The sequence below is a fragment of the Cydia strobilella genome, chromosome 1, assembly GCF_947568885.1.
Source record: "Cydia strobilella chromosome 1, ilCydStro3.1, whole genome shotgun sequence".
NCBI classification, from domain to species: Eukaryota; Metazoa; Arthropoda; class Insecta; order Lepidoptera; family Tortricidae; genus Cydia; species Cydia strobilella.
The window spans coordinates 30,338,637-30,361,638 of record NC_086041.1 but is presented as its reverse complement, the minus strand read 5'-3'; the positions used below and the strand labels follow the sequence as shown (position 1 = coordinate 30,361,638).

General features: G+C 35.8%; 1 protein-coding gene across 1 annotated transcript; it reads right to left on the bottom strand.

Moving 5' to 3' along the window:
- Positions 1 to 789: 789 nt before the first annotated feature.
- LOC134744086 (uncharacterized) lies at positions 790 to 22,754 on the bottom strand. The gene is made up of 7 exons (XM_063677766.1): positions 22,577 to 22,754; positions 15,917 to 16,147; positions 14,301 to 14,429; positions 12,141 to 12,255; positions 3,540 to 3,718; positions 2,613 to 2,678; positions 790 to 973 (listed from the first exon to the last, which is right to left on the bottom strand). The coding sequence occupies exons 1-7, from the start codon at positions 22,614 to 22,616 to the stop codon at positions 882 to 884; spliced, it is 852 nt and encodes a 283-aa protein (XP_063533836.1). The 5' UTR covers positions 22,617 to 22,754; the 3' UTR covers positions 790 to 881.
- Positions 22,755 to 23,002: the final 248 nt, after the last annotated feature.

The following is a 23,002-nucleotide window of genomic DNA, read 5'->3' as shown; positions in this document are numbered from 1 at the left end:
GACTAGTAGTCAAATACCCTAATGGCTTTGATTGTTAAAAAGGCATGTTATTTCTTTCTTGCAATGACAATGCACATTTTTAGTACAAAACTAAAAAAAAGTTGTTTGATTATAAAATACTAGAGGTCGGCTGTCACTCTCAGGGTAAGACATGCACGTGCGAGTTGTAATATACAGATCCTTATGAGAGACGGCACACCGCTGGCGTGGCGTGTGCGTGCGCGGCTCAAACATTATGGCGCACGCGCACGTGCTGCCCGAATCACAGGCCACACCATATAAATAAAGACATATTGTTTTATCTAATATAGTACATTTTACAACTAGTGTGAAAAGACATTTCACACGTGTTGTAAACGACGTTTTTTAATACAATTGCGAAAAAATAATAAATTAATATATCATTAGTAGAATCATACCACCAAACCAAACCAAAACCAAAAGTACCTATACAGCTATGATACGCGAGCTGCCGCAGCCCGCGATACCTTCATACTCGTGCGCGCCCCGGCCGCGGCCGCCGCGGGCCCGGCGCGGGTTGGTCAACGACACCTCCTCATAACTCATGAGGCCCTGGTACCTGCTCCGCGCTAAATTCAATTTTAACTGCGTTTCGAAAGTATAGTTTGGAACTAAAAAGTAAAAAGCACTAGTTCGAGAAATTGAGCTTCTCACACGCTACGCAGCCACAAAAAGTACCACTTTTTGAGCAACTGTATTAAAAAAGACTTTGTTAAATTTCGCGCACAATTTTTATTACAAACATTGCATAACCATTCATATAATAAATTAACAACTGTACCTGACAAATTACAAAATGCATATTGTAAAAACAGTCAGAGAAATAGGGCTTAGTTACTCGTGTAATAATACTTTGACATTCAAACAAGTTTTAAAAGATTTAAATATGAAACAGTTAGAAGTAGCACTGAAATAGTTAAGCTGATGCGATGATCACTCAGAGCGGGGCATTCTGTAATAAAAGATATTTAATGGTACAGTTAATGCAGGTCATTTTAAATGCTTAAGTCCCCGGCAAGCTCGGTTCTCCATACAAACGTAGTTACGCTCTCATTTTAAAACGACTAGCTAGATTATAGCTAGATTGCTCTGAAACTTAGTACTTGCAATAGGATAAGGTAAATATATCTAGGTCAGAAATTTGTTTATGTAGCTTCAGAGTTCAGAAACCATATTTAAAATAAGAAATAAGCGATTTTGACTAATTTATAATATTAGCGGTGGTAATTGCTACAACTGTTTCAAATTTTAGGTATCTACGTCAAATGATCTCTGAGAAAAACGCATTTAACTGATTTGCAAGACCGAAGTGATCCCATAAGTGTTCCGTTTGTCAAAACAAAGTTTTGCACGGAACACTAAAAATACAGCGAATTTCATACAGAATTTGTTTTTGTTCTATTTCGATTGTTTTATACACTAGAGCTATATAAACGAATTTCAGACCTAGATATACCTCATATCACTGTATGTGCAAAGCTTTATTATAATCAAACACGTAGTCTTAAAATGAAAACGGAACTCCGTTTGTATGGAAAGGTGAAATTCGGCCGGGCTTGCCGGAGACTCTTAAGAGGGAAGGGGAAGGGGACGATGTCACTAGAACGCATCTTTATACATCTTCCTCTCCGAAATCTCTGGATATTAACATTATAGAAATTAATTTTACGTAATTTGAAGAAAGTATATCAACCACAACTATGCCCCTTCGTTTGATATTCTTATAAGTAATTTCAATTATTATAAGAATTAATGGTTTTTATAAATTTGTATGCAATTTGGTTTTCTAATCAATAAATCGCAAAAGTCAAACGATGGGATGGGAACAACATTGCCCCCTTGTAAAACAAGTTACTATTCCATAATGTCAAGGGAGAAAAATGGGGACATGATAAAAAGTGATAAAAAGTGAGCAAACAACAAGCAAGTAACTTATCAAAATATTTATTTTTACATTACCATTTCAGGTGGTAATATTTTTCATGTCAGGTTAAAACAAGTTGACTATACCTTCTGACAACACAAAATATAAAAACAAATAAAAATCGACTTAAACGTTTATCGTAATATGTACAATTGTATATATTATGTTCAGTATACGATGTTACTCCTGTGACGTTTTTACACCAGTTGACTGTTTGAGTTTTGAAGCTATTATAGACGTTAGATATAAAAGTATATTTTTTTGCCTTATTACATAAAAGTCGGGTGCAAAAGGGTTATAATATATCTTTGACGTTGACTGCATCCAATAAATTATAATCAAATTACCGTAGCAAGGGCAATACGTGAGTATATCTATCGTGCCGCTTATCCACTGTAGTACGAGTATTAGACTAAGTAAGAGCGTTTTTGCCCGATCCGATATCGGATGTCGGACGACCTTTGGAGAAAAACAACTGCTAGAAAATGCCCTATGGAACGAAGTATGTTTGTTTCTACATTACTTAACACTTTCTTTTGAACAACAAAAAAAATGAAATGTATAAAAAATATAAAAAGTCAATTTTTTTTTGTTTTGTCTTATCCGACATCTGATAGCAAATCGGACAAAGTGAAGCTCTAAGGTGGAAATAACCATGTTTACTTACTATTAGTGTGCCTCTCCTGTGGTTTCACCACCTCAATAGCTGCGCTGTAGGCCGTCGGCATTAAACCTGAAACGTTTTGTTACTTATAACTCCCTTAATTTACACCGTAGCGATGTTCAACATAACCGGACGCTTAAACCGATAGAAAAAATGCTACATAGCTTATTTTTTTTAATAAACCTAGTTTTATCCTCTAGCGTTCCACGGTCCTACGTTCTTTATTTATTTATTTTAACTTTATTGCACTAATTACAAAAAAAATACAAATGGCGGCCTTAATTCCTAAAATAATTCCCTACCAATCAACCATAGGGCTAAACAGAGACATATAAATAGTGCAAGAAGAAAAGTAATAGATTTTAATTTGGAACTTTAACTTCAATGAAATATAAATCATTTTAATTTTTTATTAAAGCATTATTTTTGTTTCGTTCTATTTTGGAACAAAGAAAATTCAATTATATTATACAATTATGTAATACTTGTTGATTCAAATTACCATTCCAAATTGTCTTGAATGGTGGGCTGCTAGAGGTAAACACAACTTTCTGCTACCTGTACCAATTTTAACTCATAAACCGTGATACAGTAGCAACATTCGCAACGCAACACATAATAGAGAGTAGTTCGATAGTAGAGGTGGTCCTGTCGCTTGTTTGCAGGGTCAGGAGACGCACACTGTTCCTAGGACCGCACGACCTCGTCGTCATCTTGATTCACGACACAAAGGAAGTGAGGAAAACAGACTAAGAGTTACAGTAGTCCACTGTACTCAGCAGGATAGTACAGAGTGGTTCATATAGTCGTATAGTTGGCAGGTGGCAGAGTCAGAAGACACACAAACTGCTCCCACAGTCGAGACAGCTCCAGACTAGAAAGATTGAGAGAGACAGATAGCTGGGCGAGACTTTACTCCACTATACTTACCAGGGTAGTAGAGAGTGGTTCGATTAGTAGTATAGTTGGCAGGCGGCAGAGTCAGGAGACACACGAACTGCTCCCACGGCCGAGATACGTCATCATCGTGCACGACGGCTGTGCTGGTAAGCGAGTACATGCCCCATGAGTCCATCTCTGTCCGGGTTTTTACCTGCTTTAGTGGGTTTCTGGAAATAAAGAGATTCGGTAAGCACTGCAGCTTCACGTTCTTCTTGCGTCTTTCTCCAATAAATACCTAAAAGATTGTTTTCGATTGTGGTAGGTAATCACCTATTTACGTGGATCTAAGTCACATATACCTACTTGAATTGATTTTTCGGACTCCTTGGTGTTTATTTAGTTATATTTTTAGTGTTTTACTTCGAGAGCCAATTAAAAGTTAAAAAGCAGAAGAGATGTACAACGACGATCCTGCTTAATATAACAAAACAATGTGTTATCCTTGAGATCTGTCTGGCGAGATCAAAGATTACTGTCAATATCACATGTCCTTTGTAGTTGTTTCTGCCTTATGTCAAAGAATAAGTAATAGTATTATCATACAGAACGGCCACGCACCGCCCCGCTCCGATTCGAATTACGTCGCCCCGCGACAGCAGACTGACGACCTTTTTGCCGACCGCTCAGTGTTTTTAAGCAACTTACACAATGACGCATGCCGCATGTACAGACGTGCCGTTCACACATAGAAACGCAAGTGATGTTTGATGTATAGCGTGACCAAAGATAGATATAACTCCGTAATAGATGTTTACAGTCTAAGAAAAAAACGTGCCTCGAAAATCAAGAAAAATTGATTCTCGTTCAGAGGGCGCCACTAGTTTTGGCCCACTGTCGTATAGATGGCGTTGACTGTTTCGTTTGTTATTTAACAATTTTAACGCATATCAGTGAAAGAACATGGGTCAAAATCATAAAAATAATTAATGCAAATAAAAAAAATCATTTATCCATATTTAAATAATTTTATCGTGTTTTTATAAATATTTATTTTTAGTTTTAAAGTGTGTCGACAGATGGCAGTGAATTTACTGGGGTTACAAAATTTACTATGACAGTACCGCTCTAGTTTAAGTTACTCTATGGCGCGACCTATGTTTGACTTGGAGCTCAACTTACTAGGATAATAGGTAAAATGGCTGTAGGATATTCAAACAAAATCTACTCATTTACTTCGGTTTAAAGATCTTTATTTTCTCAAAATAATAACAATTATTCACTTACATGAGTTACATGAGAAAAAACACAACAATTAATTACAAAATTAAATTAAATTAGAGAGCAAAAATTATAGATATAAAATAAAATCGTGCCGCGCTTGTAAGTAGTTATTTAGTAGAAATACAATCTATAACAAAAGTGGTGTGTGTCAGGTAGAACAAAAACATGCAAAACAAGTTCAATAGAAGTGTGGTTGCTAGGAGCGCATTGCGCTGTGCAGTGCAAGCGCAGGTATATCTAAATTTAAGTTTCGACTAATATTTCTATGGATTTTTATGGTCCGAATTAAACACTTTTTTTTTTTTTATTTATAGGCCGACAATAAATTTAAGAAAATCATTGAGGGCGCCACTTTCTACGTAATTGTCACATTTTTGACGTGACGTACATGGCAACAATTTAGTATGGAATTTTTTTAGTTCCATTTTATTTAATTTGTACTATTTTATGTCGCACTATACACGTAACTACTCGCAGTAGATAAGACAAATAGTATTGTGCGGATGTAAAGAGCATTGAAGAGGCTAAATAAGTACATCGACTACCGTAGGCTCAAAGGGATTAAGGGACAAAACGCGATTTTTCAGGAGAGCCAAAAATCACACTAAAACATTGTAATTAGATTATTTAGATTATTATTTTAAGTTAGTCTAAGATTTTGCATGCCATATTGTGGTAGACCATACATGCATGTAACACTTAATAGCTACACTATGTACCTATAACATCCCAATGACATGTAACCATAACAACTGTGTATGTTCAAGCGAAATAAATAAATTGAATTGAAATTGACTTAAGAAAAAAAATCATGACTGTTTCTTTGAATAAACTGATGCCGGTTGATGGCTTGTTCTTAGCTTTCTGAGCTCTATTAAACTGATTAGTTGAACTTATAATACAATGCTTAGCGCCATTTTCACCATCCTACTAACCCGGGGTTAACCAGTTATACCGTTAACCCAGTGTCAAATTGTACTGGTAACCATGGTAACTCCAGGTTTAACCAGTTAACCCCGGGTTATTGAATGGTGCAAGTGGCCCTTATTTACTACAAAAAGGATGTCTGTGACGCCTAAACACATGAGTGTTTTTTAAGAGGGGCGTCACTGGCGCCCCATTTGCAATGTTTACCTTATTAGCAAAAGAACGTATGTACAAAAAATAAAACATTTTCAGTACCATTGGGCGTAAGTCCAACAATTTCCTTACAATATTGGTAACTTGCATTTAAGAAACACTTTTTTGGGTAGAGGTAGTTAATCTATACGAACGTATTTTTTTTCATAAACTTATAGATATGTATTAAGTAATTGTTCCGTATTTTTTCTTATTTCTGTTATTTTGGATACTCAACGTGGAAAGGATCGTCGTTTAGCCACAAAACCAATGACTATTTAGTATAAATTTTAGTATAGTAATGCATTTTTTATTTCTTTATTTTGCTTCAACAAAATCACAGCTATCAGTGCTATCCTACCGTCTATATCAATTTATATCTCTCATCAATCAATTTGGTTCTCGATTTTTACATAGTGATGTAAGTATAGTAGTTTGAATATTGAAACTTTTCTAATTATTGGCAACCAAATCAATAATATGTAATATGTTGATAGAATGACTTTTAGTATAGAAATAGAAAGCATTTAAGCGATAACATAACAGAGTACAAAAGGCGTATAATCGGGCCTACGTATTTCTCTGCATTTAAATCCAAAGGTAATAGGCAAAGAACTTCCATAAGGTTACTCCCATAAATTAGATTTTGGTGATTTATCTGGTACTTTATTTGGATATTGGGGTATTTTGTTATTTTTATAGAATTGATGTATAAAGTACCCACTACAACTATTTCAATCAAAATCCCATTTTTTTTGTAATCCTATAGGTAAATCAATAATAAGCAACTAATGCATGTACTTAATAGAAAGTTTAAAAAGGGAAGTACATCCCACATAAACACAGATATCATGCAATAACTTTAAAACTTGAAATTATACGTATTGGCTTGTCGTATCTCTGTTACATTGAATTCTCTGACAGTCGTATAAATCCCGTAGTAGTGATCGTAACGCATAATATGCGTTATATTAGCTATATATTATATAGCACACAAAAATCTTCAGCAAAAAGGCGTAACTGACATGAAAATAGTACAGATTTAATGGAATTTCTGTCTTACAATAGTTTTTTTAAATGCGTTGGAAAAATGTGTTCAAGCATAGTTTTTTTACTGGGGTTTAACCATAGAGTAACTTATACTAGAGCGGTACTGTCATAGTAAATTTTGTAACCCCAGTAAATTCACTGCCATCTGTCGACACACTTTAAAACTAAAAATAAATATTTATAAAAATACGATAAAATGTATTTAAATATGGATAAATGATTTTTTTATTTGCATTAATTATATATATATGATTTTGACCCATGTTCTTTCACTGGTATGCGTTAAAATTATAAATAACAAACCAAACAGTCAACGCCTTCTATACGAGTGTAGGCCAAAACTAGTGGTGCCATCTGATCGAGAATCAAATTTTCGTGATTTTCGAGGCACGTTTTTTCCTTAGACTGTATCCATCTATTACGGAGTTATATCTATCTTTGGTTTAACGGACAATTTTTTCAAGCTATCGCGACGTAGATGACACCATTCGATAGAGAGCAAAAAACCGAGTATGATTGCATTCGTAACTCATTTTCGCCATGTTGTCCCTTAAGCCCTTTTTGAGCCTACGGTAGTGCATTCAACCTCGCTCGGGGTGTGGGAAATATATCAAGTACATTACTACAGTTATATTAAGAGGATAGGGGATGATCGATTCTCCATACAAACGTAATCCTCATTTTCCTCCCTGGATATTGACATTATGAAAAATATTTTTACACAATTTGATGTATCAATCATAGCTATATTTTTTTTTTTTTTGACTTTATTGTAAGAATTAAGAGCTTTTAAAAAATGTATCGAAAAAAATCAAACGGCCCGACCGGTCAGACCGAAACGGTCGTAGAGGAAAATGGGGAATACGTTTGTATGTATAACCGGTTTCGAGGCGGTCGTCCCCTTTCGTCTTAATGTTTTCCTTTACATGGTTGAACGTTGATTCGCGCCTTCCAGCAAGTCAAAGTTTGCAAGTCCCCGTTGAAAGATACGATAGCCACATACACTCCATACTTCCTGGCCATCTTGCCTTGAATCGTGTGCTCCAGTTTGTTTATATCCACCTTGACCATATTGTACTTTCTTTTCTTCAGCATGCACTTTTTAGTAAAAGGAATCCCTAATGCATTCACTATGGCTCTGACGGCGAAGCTTCCACAGTTCATGTTTTTTAATTCAAACAGCCATTCTATACCGTTTGGTGTTTCAAATCCGTATTTCAAGTAAGCGTTGTGTCGTTCTTCTTTAAAATCTTCTTTTAATTCTAAGAATCCTCTTAGGTAACTTACTCCTTGGCTGTTGTTATATATTTCAACGTGAACATTAAACGGGCTAACTATTGCGTAAGGCAGAATCGGATCTGTACATTCTTCTACGGATAACCACGAAGAAACATATTTTTCGGAGGCAAATATTTTGTAAAATAATAAGAATGTGGTAAAAGTTAAAAGTGTTACGTTTGGTTTCATTGTGGCTCCAGTATAAAAAATGCGTCATGCCTCGTTTACTAGTAATGATTGCGGCTAAATGCGATTTTAATATTTTGTAACTATTTATAAATTTGAGGGTTTCGTCATCGATTCGTATAAAAATGTCTGCGGAGGAAGGTTTACTTTTATTTTAAAGTAAACAACCATTGTTCTCATGAAATAAAACTATGAAAACGGATTATATCGCGTATATTGAATTTATAATACATCCCGACGTTTCGAACTCTTTACAGCGTTCGTGGTCAACGTGGTCACCCGTTGACCACGAACGCTGTAAAGAGTTCGAAACGTCGGGATGTATTATAAATTCAATATACGCGATATAATCCGTTTTCATAGTTTTATTTCATGAGTAACTATCGCGGTAACCGAAGACAATATTATGTAAACCATTGTTCTACAAAACTGAGAATAATAGATAATTACTAGGCTTGGAGTTATCCACGGAGTTACCATTACCTATGTTAAAATATTTTTTTCGAAGTCAAAATCTATTATAAAAGCTAAAAAGGTTTTTTCAAACATAAATTTATGGTCGGAACTTGATTTTATAAAAAAATGCCTAAGTAAATTACCGATGGGAGGAAAAGATTACTTACTAAATAACCTCCTTTTTTTTGAAGTCGGTTAAAAAATACTTCTCTTAACTGAACCCGCTGCCAAAAATAACAATAATATTTAAGCTAATGTGATCTATATCGAAAAATTTACTTTTGATTAGGTAAATTATAGTAGCCATATCCCGAACATAATCGAGAAATGATCGCGACAAGTACCTAAGTACCTACTCACCAAAACACGGCAATCATCCGACTACTCGTTAGGCGTAGTCTATCTACATCTAAATTGATAATATTATATTAATTTAATATTAATTTTACATGTAATTTAATTGTATATGGACATGGTCTGAATTAAAGAATATTCATTTCATTTCATTCATTTCATTATAGGTAGGTACGTATATATATATATATACCTATATTGTTTATTCTATATTAAAATCTTATACATTACATCAGACAGAAAAGTGCCGTGAAACCCTATCGGGTTTGTATCGACACTGCATTCGTGGATACATTTTACATTTAAACATAGTTGTGGTACATAGGTAGGTACAGTACAGTCGAGTTCATAAATATGTGTACATTTTTTGCACCTCATTGCAGTGGATTAAGGAGTAGAAATGTATACATATTTATGAACTCAACTGTACGTGGTACGTATTTACATAATAAGGTCCAAATACATATTCTACACTAAAGCTAAAACAGCTGTTTCTTTTGTATACATTGTTATTAAGTAGGTAAAACAAAAGGAAGTGGGCCCTTAGCATTTTTCTGACAATAAAATAAAATCTCTAACTTACCGATTCTTCTTAGACTCATAGTCAGTTCGTTAGAAATAAAACAAGTAAAAAAGGTTTTAAATTTCAAGCAGACTACGTTGTTTTTAGGGTTCCGTACCTCTAAAGGAAAAAAAGGAACCCCTATAGGATCACTCAGGCGTCTGTCTGTCTGTCCGTCCGCCTATCTGTCCGTCTGTCACAGCCTATTTGCTCTGAAAGTACTAGACCAATAAGGTTGAAATTTGGTACACATATTATGTCAATCTGTGACTCAAAGACGGACATTAACGTCAACAAAGGAATTTTAAACATAGCAGCCTTTTTTAAAGAGAAAATTTAATAAAAAAATTGCAAACTATAAAATTGCAAACTTGAAAGAGCTCATTGTGAGAATCTGGAATATATATTTTATATATAGGTAATTTTAGGATAAATAGTTTAGAAATTATTTAAGAAAATAGACAAAAAATAACCATTCCCCCATTATCTTAGTAATGGCTTCTTACCTAAACTCTCGTTGTATTTTTAACTCTAATTATGCATGTAGCTATTATAGGTGCAGAGATATAAGCCACCATAACAGTCTCCGTTACATCTGGTTTTTGATCCGACCTATTCGGGTTTTTCAAGACGTTTCACGTACAAAAAAAAAACATTGTTAAAAATTGTGTGATGTTCCCTTGAAACGCGAGTCCGACTCGTACTTGACCGTTTTCTTTATAGAAAAGCGTTTTTATGAAATAGGTCAAATATTGCCTTACACTATATTTTCATGAGATCGTAGATTTAGAGAAAAACGCGAAGTTGTCTAGGATGCTACACACTTTCCAAGATGGCTGCGATTCCTCAAGGTCCCCAATTTCCTGAATAGTTCTTTCACATGTACACTTAAGGGGCCCACTGACTATCAGTCCGCCGGACGATATCGGCCTGTCAGTTAGAACAAAAATTTGACAGTTCCGAACAACTGTATACAGTTTAGGTTTAATAGGTTAGTTTTAAGTTTATAATATTGTAATTTTTTTTTTATTATAATTATTAACCTATATATAACTACCATTTTTAATTTAAAATTCTCGTCCATCGTTTAGTAGCAGTAATAATCAATTTATTGTGCACAACACAGGCTTACATACGATTTACAGAAATAGAGCTACAAATGCGAACTTATGGCGAGTAGATGACCGGAGTAGTTAATTTGTAATGACAATAAAACAACAACTACTTACACAACAATTTGTCTTAAATAATTTCGTTCAATCCATTCGTTCTAGTGGCGGCGGCCTAAATGAAACAACCACGGCCGTTGATTGGTGAGTACCAATTATACACCTGAAGCGAACAGTACAGTTTTTTTGCCAGACGAAATCAAACCATACTAATAGGTACTAAAGATAAATAGATACTAGTATTTATTGAATCATACAATGTAACATGACAGTTAGCAAGCAGATAGTTTCATCATTTCAAAATTAAAGTACCTGCCTATGCTCCTTAAACTAGAATTAACTATTGGTGATAAAAGAGAGGTGACTATATAGGAGACTATTAAAAAACCGGCCAAGTGCGAGTCGTACTCGCGCACGAAGGGTTTCGTACCATTACGCGAAGAACGGCAATAAAAATCACGTTTGTTGTATGGGAGCCCCACTTAAATATTTATTTCACTGTTTTAAGTATTTGTTGTTATAGCGGCAACAGAAATGCATCATCTGTGAAAATTTCAATTATCTAGCTATCACGGTTCATGAGATACAGCCTGGTGACAGACATACGGACAGACAGATAGACAGACAGACGGACAGACGAACAGTGGAGTCTTAGTAATAGGGTCCCGTTTTTACCCTTTGGGTACGGAACCCTAAAAAGCGATCCATATTGACTTATTGTCACGTTGATATTATTGTCAAATGGCATATTGTTAATCCCGTAATTATTATCTGTGACTTGTTTTGTGATTCAAATAAATAAAATAAAATAATCAAAACGAGATACATTTTGTAGTTTGATTTCTCTGTGTCACACTTTTTGGTCGTGCAGCATAGCCTAAATACTAGCGCGTAGAATAATGGCTACTGGGATGAAACTTTTAGCGACAACCGACAAGTGACAGCCGTTTTCTAATGACATATTCATTTGTACAACTCACCCTTTAGAGAGTATTGTCATGGTCGGCCTGTAAATAAAATAAATAATCGAAACGAGATACAATTTGTAGTTTGATTTCTCTTTGTCACACTTTTTGGTCGTACATAGCCAGGCATAGCGTAAATACTAGCGCGTAGAATAGTGGCTTCTGGGAAGAAACTTTTAGTGACAAGTGACAGCGGTTTTCTCATGGCATATTTATTTGTACAACTCACCCTTTAGAGAGTATTGTCATGGTCGGCCTGGGATACAAATCCTCCGCGGCGCATGTGAGTGTCACTAAGAACACGTATTTTTTCTCCTGTACGAAGTGGAAATTTTTGCCTGGACCTGCAAATATTACATTCAGACATTATGTTACTTATTAGGTAAAGCCTGACCAGGAATTATGATCACGCGCCATGTTGAGAATTTCATTGGAACTAATATTTTCATACTATACTGAACTGTCACCCTATACATGAAAATAACAGCACCCTTTTGACAATGATCATATATTCCTGGTCAGGCTTTAAGAGTCAAGGGTGTTTTCTATGTATTTAAGTAGTTATTATATAATTATATCGTTGTCTAAATACCCACAACACAAGCCTTCTTGAGCTTACGGTGAGCCTAAGTCAATTTGTGTAAGTCAATATTTATTTATTTATTTTCAATATTTATAATGAATGACTGAGAAAACTTAAACTGAAACCTACGAGTCGTACGGGCGCGGCACAGACCTCAACGTTGCAAGCCTAGGCCGGCAATGTTGTGTGAGGTTCTATTGTGAGCGGGTCTCGGTAAAGCTCCCGCAACAATATGTTTCGTAGTCTATTATCACAAACTCACTCAAATTCTCTTGACTAGTCTTGACTCAACTCAACATTTTCTTGCATTAAAAAAAGAAGACAAGATATAAAACACCTAATTTAGGTACTTAAGTATCTTCATACCATCTACAATAGCATGTAAATGTAATAAATGGACCCTTCAGAGGATATCGATAAACAGTAAAAACTTGCATTACTTATCCATTTACTTATCATCGAGAAAGAATGGATGTCGTAAAATTTCCATACAAAAATAATCAGGAGGGAGGGTGCAGAAAATTTATTAGTTATGTGTCTAGGAGACAATGTAAATAGAGTCTAGGGGTTCTATTTGACTTGAGATTGAGAAAATAATAGGAGACGTGACTATCATTGTATTTCTTTTAAATCGCTGTTGTTATTGGTGCTTACGATAAAATTTGAAAAGACAATGTCATAAAACGAACTCAAATATTTGCCATTTTGGCAGTAAAAAGTAGTAATAACATATGAAGGGTACACGGAAAGAACATGTCTAGTCAATTTAGTAACATTTTGAGTAATCGCGGTTTTAAAATTTGGAACCACGTCAACTTCTGCCTATTTCACCAGCCAAATTGAACCTGTGATAGGTATCTCTAAATGTTATTTTTAGCCATTCTTTCACTGTTTCTATTGCACCGTACTGGCCGTGCTGCTATTTTTCCATTGAGCAACATAGGAAAAAGCGTGCATAGAAAACAAATGTGCTCAATTATGACTCGGAAAAAATGTGAAAAGCTTTTTAAAGTTAAAAGAAAACAACAGACTACATTATTAATATTCTTGCGCGATAGAATTGGGAATGGGGAGTATTACTGTTGGCAGTGCCAAATTTAAGCCGATTCTGTTTTGATGATTTTGCGTGATTGATGAACAAACATTCAAACATTAACTATTATATAGCCTATATCCAGCGGCAAATTTCCGATTTCAAATTCAAATAATTTTCGAAAGCAAAGTGCGAGATAGTCGCGGGGGTGTTTTTTTTAGTATTGCGGATTGATTATTGACAATGGATCGCTGACCACCAGAACAGGGTGAATGCATTGAGGCGTAAGTTTTGCATCAATTTCGGAATACGCGAAAAAAGGTTGGAAGAGTGCGTACAGCGAAGATATTGACATTTAGAAAATGTTATTTCAAAGCCTGCGCTCCGTGGCCTTCGGGTAAGAATATACTCACTGTAGACGAGCATGGAACTGGTCTCCCGATTCTCCTCCTCAAACGTGGACATCACACACGTGTAGTTCCGACTCTGGTGCGTCGAGGGGTATCCGTGCCCTCAGGTAAGAGTATACTCACTGTAGACGAGCATAGAGCTGGTCTCACGGTCTTCCTCCTCGAACGTGGACACCACGCACGTGTAGTTCCCACTCAGGTGCGTCGAGGGGTATCCGTGCCCTCAGGTAAGAGTATACTCACTGTAGACGAGCATAAAGCTGGTCTCACGGTCTTCCTCCTCGAACGTGGACACCACGCACGTGTAGTTCCCACTCAGGTGCGTCGAGGAGTATCCGTGCCCTCAGTTAAGAGTATACTCACTGTAGACGAGCATGGAGCTGGTCTCACGGTCTTCCTCCTCGAATGTGGACACCACGCACGTGTAGTTCCCACTCAGGTGCGTCGAGGGGTTCAGGATTTTTATGGCTCTGTACGCTTGCAGCGGTTCCTCTATAATAATAAAACTTATCATTTATTAGGTATCTGAAGGGCGAGATATCACTCAGGAAAGCCTATCTACTTATACGTTCGGCCTGATTCGAACAATGCTTATAAGAAGTCACAGCGGTACGATACCGATCTGTCAGTGTCAAAATTGATGTTTTTTTGGTTAAATAAATGTCACTTTTGACACTGACATATCGGTATCGTACCGCTCTGACTTCTTGTAAGCATTGTTCGAATCGGGCCGGTTGTCAAAGCATTCACTGCCAGCGCGAGCCGTAGCTCGAGCCGTAGCCGTAGCAGCGCGTACGCTACGGTCATAGCCGATAGCATTTTTCCACTTTATATCGAAAAGCGCCTACGAATAGAGAACCCGCCTAACGGCTCGCCAGAAAATGTGTTAACGAACAGACCTGTAGGCGAATTCTGATTGTAACAACATTTCAGTGTCAACCCGAAACGTGACTCTTGACATTGACAGGTCATATCCATAATAAATGCAGATCTAATTTATGACCTGTTATTACAATCAGAATACGCCTCCTGGGGGCAAACTAACAATTGCAAAAGAGGAGGCTATTATAGTTGACCTTGAATGCTCTCAAGTGCAAAGCTCCAGACCTAAGGGGGCATAATTACATGAAGTCTAGTAACTCCAATCGATTGTGTTTTTGATTCGATTTGTATCAAGTGAGCTGTAATCGTGTACCGGTCTACATAACCAAGACGAAACCGTAGGGCTCGCACTGTCAAAAAGTTATCTGGTCTCTTGTAGAGCCAAGCTTCTACGACGACACGGCACTAGCCCTTGCGCTTCGCTTTGCTCGTCTTAACTTAAAGTAAGATAACTTAAAGTTTCACTTTAACTTTCCGTAGTTCAGAACAACTTTTTGTAAATTTCATTCGATAGCGTAACGTGCGTTCGCGTTTGCGTTATGTCTATTTTTGTATGTATATATTGAGCGAAACGTTTTTTCAACTCAAAATCCCATAGAAAATGACACTTAACGAAAACGGGTACGTCACGTTACGCTATTGAATGCAATTTACACTAGGGGTACTTAATTTCGAGTAAACACGAAAAAAAATACAACGATCGAGTAAACACTAATGACTCACAATTATCGAGCTGAGCATGTCTCGCCCCAAACTAATTCAGTGGAAAAAACCGTTAACATTGCAATGTCATAACAGGTAGGTAACTACTAGCAAGGTGATATAATAATACAGCAAACTTGTAATAAAATACACAACCTTATTAAATTTCGGTTCACTAAAATCGTCTTGAACAGTACCTATACCTAAGGGAGTTATTTGATCCTCAATTATATGATCCTTGTAATATTTTAAGTTTTATTAATCTTCATAACCTCAAAGATACAAACAATAGAAAACAATAGTGGATAAGACTTATTATTAGAGGACATTACCAAAGTGTTATCGCTGAGCAATATTGCTCTAAAAATGAGATTTGTTATTAAGCTGATACTCACCAGATATTTTAAAGTTGAGATCGACCTTCCCTTTCAGCAGGCCTATGACTTGCGGCCGCATGGGCGGTATCCACTGATACACCAGCCCCGAGGCTCCATTGAAGAACCACTTCATCATGAACCCCGGCAGTAGTTCCGGGGCGTCGTGCTCGCAGTCCAAGATAACTTGGTCGGTGCCGATCTCGACTAGGGACGGTACTTCTAGACGCTTTATATTGACTGCTACACATTCTGCAACAGGCATTTATAGTACAACTTGTGACCTCGTCCGTGTCGTATTTGCCTACTCATTAATGGCATTTTTATGGAAATTTCAACCTGCCATTTTGCCCCTTTAGATGATGATATCTGGGGTAGAAAGTATGTTAACTCATGTATGCATGTTTGCGCACGCATAATTTTACCCCCGACAGAACGGAGACAGTAGGTATAATTGAGGACCGGTCTGGCCTAGTGGGTAGTGACCCTGCCTGTGAAGCCGATGGTCCTGGGTTCGAATTCCGGTAAGGGCATTTATTTGTGTGATGAACACAAATATTTGTTCCTGAGTCATGGACGTTTTCTATGTATTTAAGTATTTGTATAAGTATTATATATATCGTTGTCTGAGTACCCACAACACAAGCCTTCGTGGGACTTAGCCAATTTGTGTATGAATGTCCCTATAATATTTATTTATTTATAAGCATTATTTGTTTGTGTGTTTGTGCAAACAAATGAATGTTCTCTAATGATTGTTGAATGCTGTTTTCCAAGATTTGTATCACGTGTCGGTTCTTAGATAGGATTATTAAATTAGGTATAGGCATCGTGTCTATTCACAATTCATATTCCATTACGGTCTTGCTAAGTATTTCAATCAAGCCACTATATTACTTATTCAAATAAGGCTATTTACTTAACAATGCCTAGTAGGCATTCCCTACATTTACATTCTAGCATTACTCATTCCAAATGCAATATCGTATTCTTTATCATCTGTTGTCTAAGTAGTCACCCAAGCCTAACACAAACAAAATAATCAATACCATTCTAGTATGCAAATTGAACACTTAGTCTGATGATGATGCTCAGGTATTCGTCTTCATATCGGGCGATATTCACGCTCATGAATAACGCATTTTCGTGAACATAATGTATCACTGTCCTGGCTCTTAGGGAAATTGGACTGTGCTGAAATCGCATGTCTACTGGACAGCCATTTGTGTTACTAGAATAAATTTCTGCTAAAAGTATAATGTTAGCACGGACTGCGTAGGTATTACGCCATTAAAGTATTGGATTTGTCAAAACAAATCGAATATGTATACCCAAACTCTTAGGTTTTATTCCGCAGCGTTCCACTGCCTTCTAGCTTCATCATCACATCAGTTCCATGGGACCAAATCATTGTATTGCTATCTGCATTACAACTTGCAATTTTTTTGTATTAGCATATATACTATTATATTTTTAGTTCATCATTTAATCATTTTTATTTAGTTCAAACTGTAGATTTTAATTAGCTTGTTAAAATTGCGCAAATATTTACACATTGTACACGGAGGGTCGCCCTTTTATAATATTTTTTAACTTGGCTTCTAGCATATCCAATTAAATATTTACTTACATTGTTGTTGAAAGTATAATATTTTTAACATTTTGTAACAATAGTTATTTGTTTTACAAGGGGGCAAAGTTGTTGTTTAAACCTCTCGTGCTCGAGCAAGCGAAAGATTCCAAAATTGAACCACGAGCCGAGCGTAGCGAGTGGTTCGATAAGTGGAATCTTGAGCGTTGCGAGGGTTTCAAGGCACGAGGGTTAAACAAATTTTGCTCCCGAGTGCCACAAAGTTTTTCACCACACCAAAGCAAGGAAAATGCTAACTGTAAAATATCAAACCAAATCCATTCGAAATGAAATTTATAAAATATTTATCATTCAGAATCATCATTTGAAAGTCAATCATATATAAGGAAACTACTCAAAATTTACATTTGATTACTTTGCCACACATGTGGATAAATTGCAACTTTCTCATCAGTTTTTGAACAATCAAGAGTCTTACACACAGTGTCTAGTCTAGCTAATTATCTGTATTTATTTATTTAGTCGTATGGCATATTGCAATTCATGGTCGCTATACAAATTTACAAATTAATAGTTAGGTTAGGTTAGGTTAGGTTAATGGGCTGCGTTTTACATTACCTGTATGTAACCTACAGTCTCGAACTTTCAATATTCAAACCAAATATAGATATAACTCCGTAATAGATGGATACAGTCTAAGGAAAAAACGTGCCTCGAAAATCAAGAAAATTTGATTCTCGTTCAGAGGGCGCTACTAGTTTTGGCCTACAGTCGTATAGATGGCGTTGACGGTTTCGTTTGTTATTTAACAATTTTAACGCATATCAGTGAAAGAAAATGGGTCAAAATCAACAAAATAATTAATGCAAATAAAAAAAATCATTTATCTATATTTAAATACATTTTATCGTATTTTTACAAATCTTCAATTTTAGTTTTAAAGTGTGTCGACAGATGGCAGTGAATTTACTGGGGTTACAAAATTTACTATGACAGTACCGCTCTAGTATAAGTTACTCTATGTTCAAACTAAACTAAACCCAATATGCATGTTGAAAGTTAATAAGGCGTATTCAGATAATTGGTAAATTCGAATGTCGAAAAGCTTCGGATAGTTTCGAAACGGGACTCTTATTATGATGGAATTTCGGGTGATTTTAATCTGATTTTCGGAATTTTCCGACATACGAAATTCGTCGAATACACCTTACGGTAGTACTAAGGTACGAGGGGGTTGGGACAATTTAAAAACTTCTACGCCGGCAATGTTGCGTGCAGAGACTAGTCTGTATAATAAACTCCATTGTTCTTTGTTCGAATTAATTGTTTCGTCGGTAAAATTGAGTCGAAATTATACATAAAGCCCTCGAAAAGCGATGTATGTACGTACATAAAGGTTAAACCTTTAATTAAATTTTAAACTCCTGTTACGCATGTTAATTAATTATTTTGTTTCAGTTAAAATTTAACGCTTCGCATTGAAAGGTTGGATTAATAATAATACCAGCGTTTGCGTCAAATCCGCATTCTACCTGGAAAGGTGGGAGAATGCAAACAAGAGGGTCGAGTGGAGAAAACGAGGGTAGGCCTTTGCCCAGCAATGGGACACTAAACTAGGCAAGTTTTCCACGCATTCGTATACCTATCGTTTTAGGAGCCCAAAACTTGTTGTCAGCATTATTAGCTGTTTGCCACCTCTATGTATAGAAATCAAGGAAGGTTCTATTAGCCGACTATATGTACCTATATATAGTGTAGTGTTACAGAGTCGGTAGTGATTCTGCCTGCTAAATTACTTAGTTAATTTCCACTAAAGGCACATGTGTTTAAGCGACGAGCGCGAATATTTGTTCTATTAATTAAGGTTTTAATGGTTTTGCGTTGCCTTTCTTTTATCCGTACTGAAAATGACACCGTATATGTCAGTCTGCATCAATAGCAGCGGATGAAACAACGCGCATAAAATTATCTGCCACCGTCGAATATTTTTCCAAATAGAGATACATATCTGTCGCAAGCAATTTATAAAAAGTCGGCATTATGTAAATAACCTTATGGCATTAACGGCGCCGCGCCGTTTGCATTTTGCTGCGGAATTTTGTTCAAATTAGTTGTTTAAATTACCACGCGTGGCGCTGCACATCCAAACTATTAAAAACGCTGAGGTGTCCATCAAATCTGGAGTTCGTCGGACTGTTTCATTTAAAAAAAATGCCTTCACAACTTAACATACGGTTAAGTTTAAGTTTTTTTTTCAGTCATGGTCACCCTAACGAAACCCACAACGTTTGACGTTGACGCTATTAAGCGCACTAACAAAATCCACTGCATTACGCGTTCAAAAGTATTTGCCACAGGCTAATTGTTCCACATAGAGAGACAAATATATTTTTATTAAGCTATTAGAGATACCTTTTATAATACTTTTAAATACTGCTGACTGTACATCTGACTAGGTATTTATAATATATATATATATATATTATGTACAGCGGTGGCAGCATGAATCCATTTTTATCGCCTGTCACTATGCCTGTCACTTTCGCACTTACATACTTGTTAGAACGTGACAGGCATAGCGACAGCTGATAAAAATGCGACCGTGCTACGGCCGCAGGTATCGCCACCGTATCCCATAGCATAACATTTATTATTTATATGTCATAAAATGGGTAAATATTTCAATTCAATTTAGTAATTACACCAAGACTTATCAAACTATGGTTAGTAAGATAGTATGTTAGTAAATTAAAAATAAAATTAATAATTGTACCTATAAAGTTAGACACCCCGTCAGTCTTCCACGGGTTTCATTATTCCCCAAAAATTTTACTCGTACCGGCCACGCGCGGGTAACCCAACTGAAAATACTCTCAAAACGCTCTGTTTACATTTCAGTGCTCATGAAGTGGTTTTTATAAAAGAAACAGCCAATGATCATAGAAAATGACCGCGATATGAGACCTTTTTAATATGAGCACTAGGATAAAAACAACAGCACATTGGACCAGTGCCGCTATATCACTCAGCAGCTTTATTTATGTGAAAACTTTCTCTGCGGCTTAAAGCCTGCATTTGTTTCGAAATTCCTGCGTATTATAATGACTGTCGTAAAATAATGTGCAAGTTTAATAAATGAACCTTTTCGCTGAAATGACCGTTAAAATATTCGGTTTCGGCGAAAAATCATCAGAATTTTTATATAAAATACGTTTCTACTTTCTAGCTACATATAAGTCTGTAGGCCGTTAAATACGAGTATTTAATGAAATCTTTGTCATTTTTATTTGTAATCTTTAACACTAACTCCGAGAAGGTATTTTCAAATATTATAAATCTTATTATAGGTATCAATGCAGTGTCTAATTATTTCAATTCAAATATGGTACTATAAACTGAAATATATCTTTAATGTACAGTCGAAGGCAAAAATATCAAAAGACAAATGGCTCAAAAATATGTGAACACAACTTTATTGTCTAAGGTGTAAGTGCGTACACATATCGGAAACTTTGGGAATGTATATATATTTATGCCCTTGACTGTACCTATACTAGTGTGACTACTTAAAAACACAAATGAGAATATTTAATAAAAGTACCTACTTATTTCAATTCAAATATAATATATCAATACGAATATTATAAAAGTTAACCCGTGGTACGACATAGGTAATTTTTGAAAAGTGGAAATGATATCAATATGTAATTTTCATATACCTATACAGTGCGGGAAAAAATAATGCACACTGGAGGGCAACTGCCTTAAAACGTTAAGTTAGCTCCTTTTACTTAAAGGAAACATTCTTTTATTTTTAAAATGAAACAAAACTGCATTAAATTTTCTTTCTTTTTTTCTTCAATTTCGTTTATCTAAAAATATTCTTGAGTACTAAATATTAGATTTTATGCATATTTTGTACGACAGACGAGTGTAAGACCTAATGTTTCTTGGAGAAATGTTATGGTATATTTAGTCGGTTCGATTCCCGGGCGAGACAAGCGAATTAAAAAAAAATCTTTGAATGCAGTTTGGTTTCTTTAAAAAAATAAAAGAATGTTTCCTTTAAGTATAATTTAAGCGTTTTTGAATAAATTTCTTCTATTCTATTCTATTCTAAAAGGAGCTAACGTTTTAAGGCAGTTGCCCTTCAGTGTGCATTATTTTTTTTACCTCAGCAGCTCGAACAAGCCTACTTTCGTCACTCCCTGGAGTGAGGAAAGTGCGACTTTCCTCACTCCAGGGAGTGAAACAATGTAGCTTTTTAATTTAGTGAAGGCCATGAACTTCATACTTTTATATCGTACATATTATAATACTTTTTTTTCTGTTTATTCTGTGTAATTCGAAATACATTTTAACCTTTAATATGTTCTCACTACTGAGGTGAAAAATTATGTGTGCAAGAGCAAAGTTATTTTACATCTCGTGTTTTTGAGTCCCTCGCTACGCTCAAGATTCTACCTTAGAATCTTTCGCTTTCTCGGGACTCAAAATAAACACTCGCAAGAAAAACCAACTTTCCTCTCTTGTTGCACAAATAACTATTCCCGTACTGTATAGGTAAGTATATGAAAATTACATATTGATATCATTTCCACTTTTCAAAAATTACCTATACCACGGGTTAACGTTTATAATATTCGTATTGATATATTATATTTGAATTGAAATAAGTAGGTACTTTTATGAAATATTCTAATTTGTGTTTTTAAGTAGTCACACTAGTACAGGTACAGTCAAGGGCATTGGAAAGGCATGGGATCCAGGGCCCATTAATTTTTTCCACCCTGTATATGCATGAGTTTGTTTACCTACATTATGCTTCGTAATTAAGAGAAAGTAAATTATTTTTGTCTGAGGGTAACATAAAGTTCAGTAGGTACATAAGTCCCACCCGTAAAAAAGTATCATCCACTAAACAACTATCGAAACGAATTGAATATTATTGTATTCTAATGAAAATGTCATCTATAAATCATTTCAGAATTAAATTATATAAATAAAATTTAAAACCGAAAATCAGCCCCCACGCAACTTTCGCCGACACACACTAACAAAAACACATCACACTTAAAACAAATACGCACTTGAGCACAGAACCAGCACCACCAACTTCGCCGAATTCATTTCAATAGTCCGATCAAACAAGTTCAACAAGTCGGGCCGGGTCGGACAAGTCGTGACAAGTTGGAACTTGGAGCGCCTGCAGGACGCCTGACCGCGCCAGCCGAGTCGGTCGGACTGAAAACTTTCCGAGAACACTTGGCTTTGACAGGAACGCATGCGTGCTGAAAAGTTTCAGCTGTGGCTGAAGCGAAAATTAATGGTTATAATTTATTATTCTACTTTTAGATGATGACATTTGTGAATGAAAATATGTATTTTTCTAACAATTACAATCACTGGTAGATTTTAATTAACTCATGTTTATTTTATGTTAATTTGAGGTTTTTGAAACAATTTGCTTAATTTTTCTACATTTTTGGTCACCCTACGAACGTTTTTACATTGTC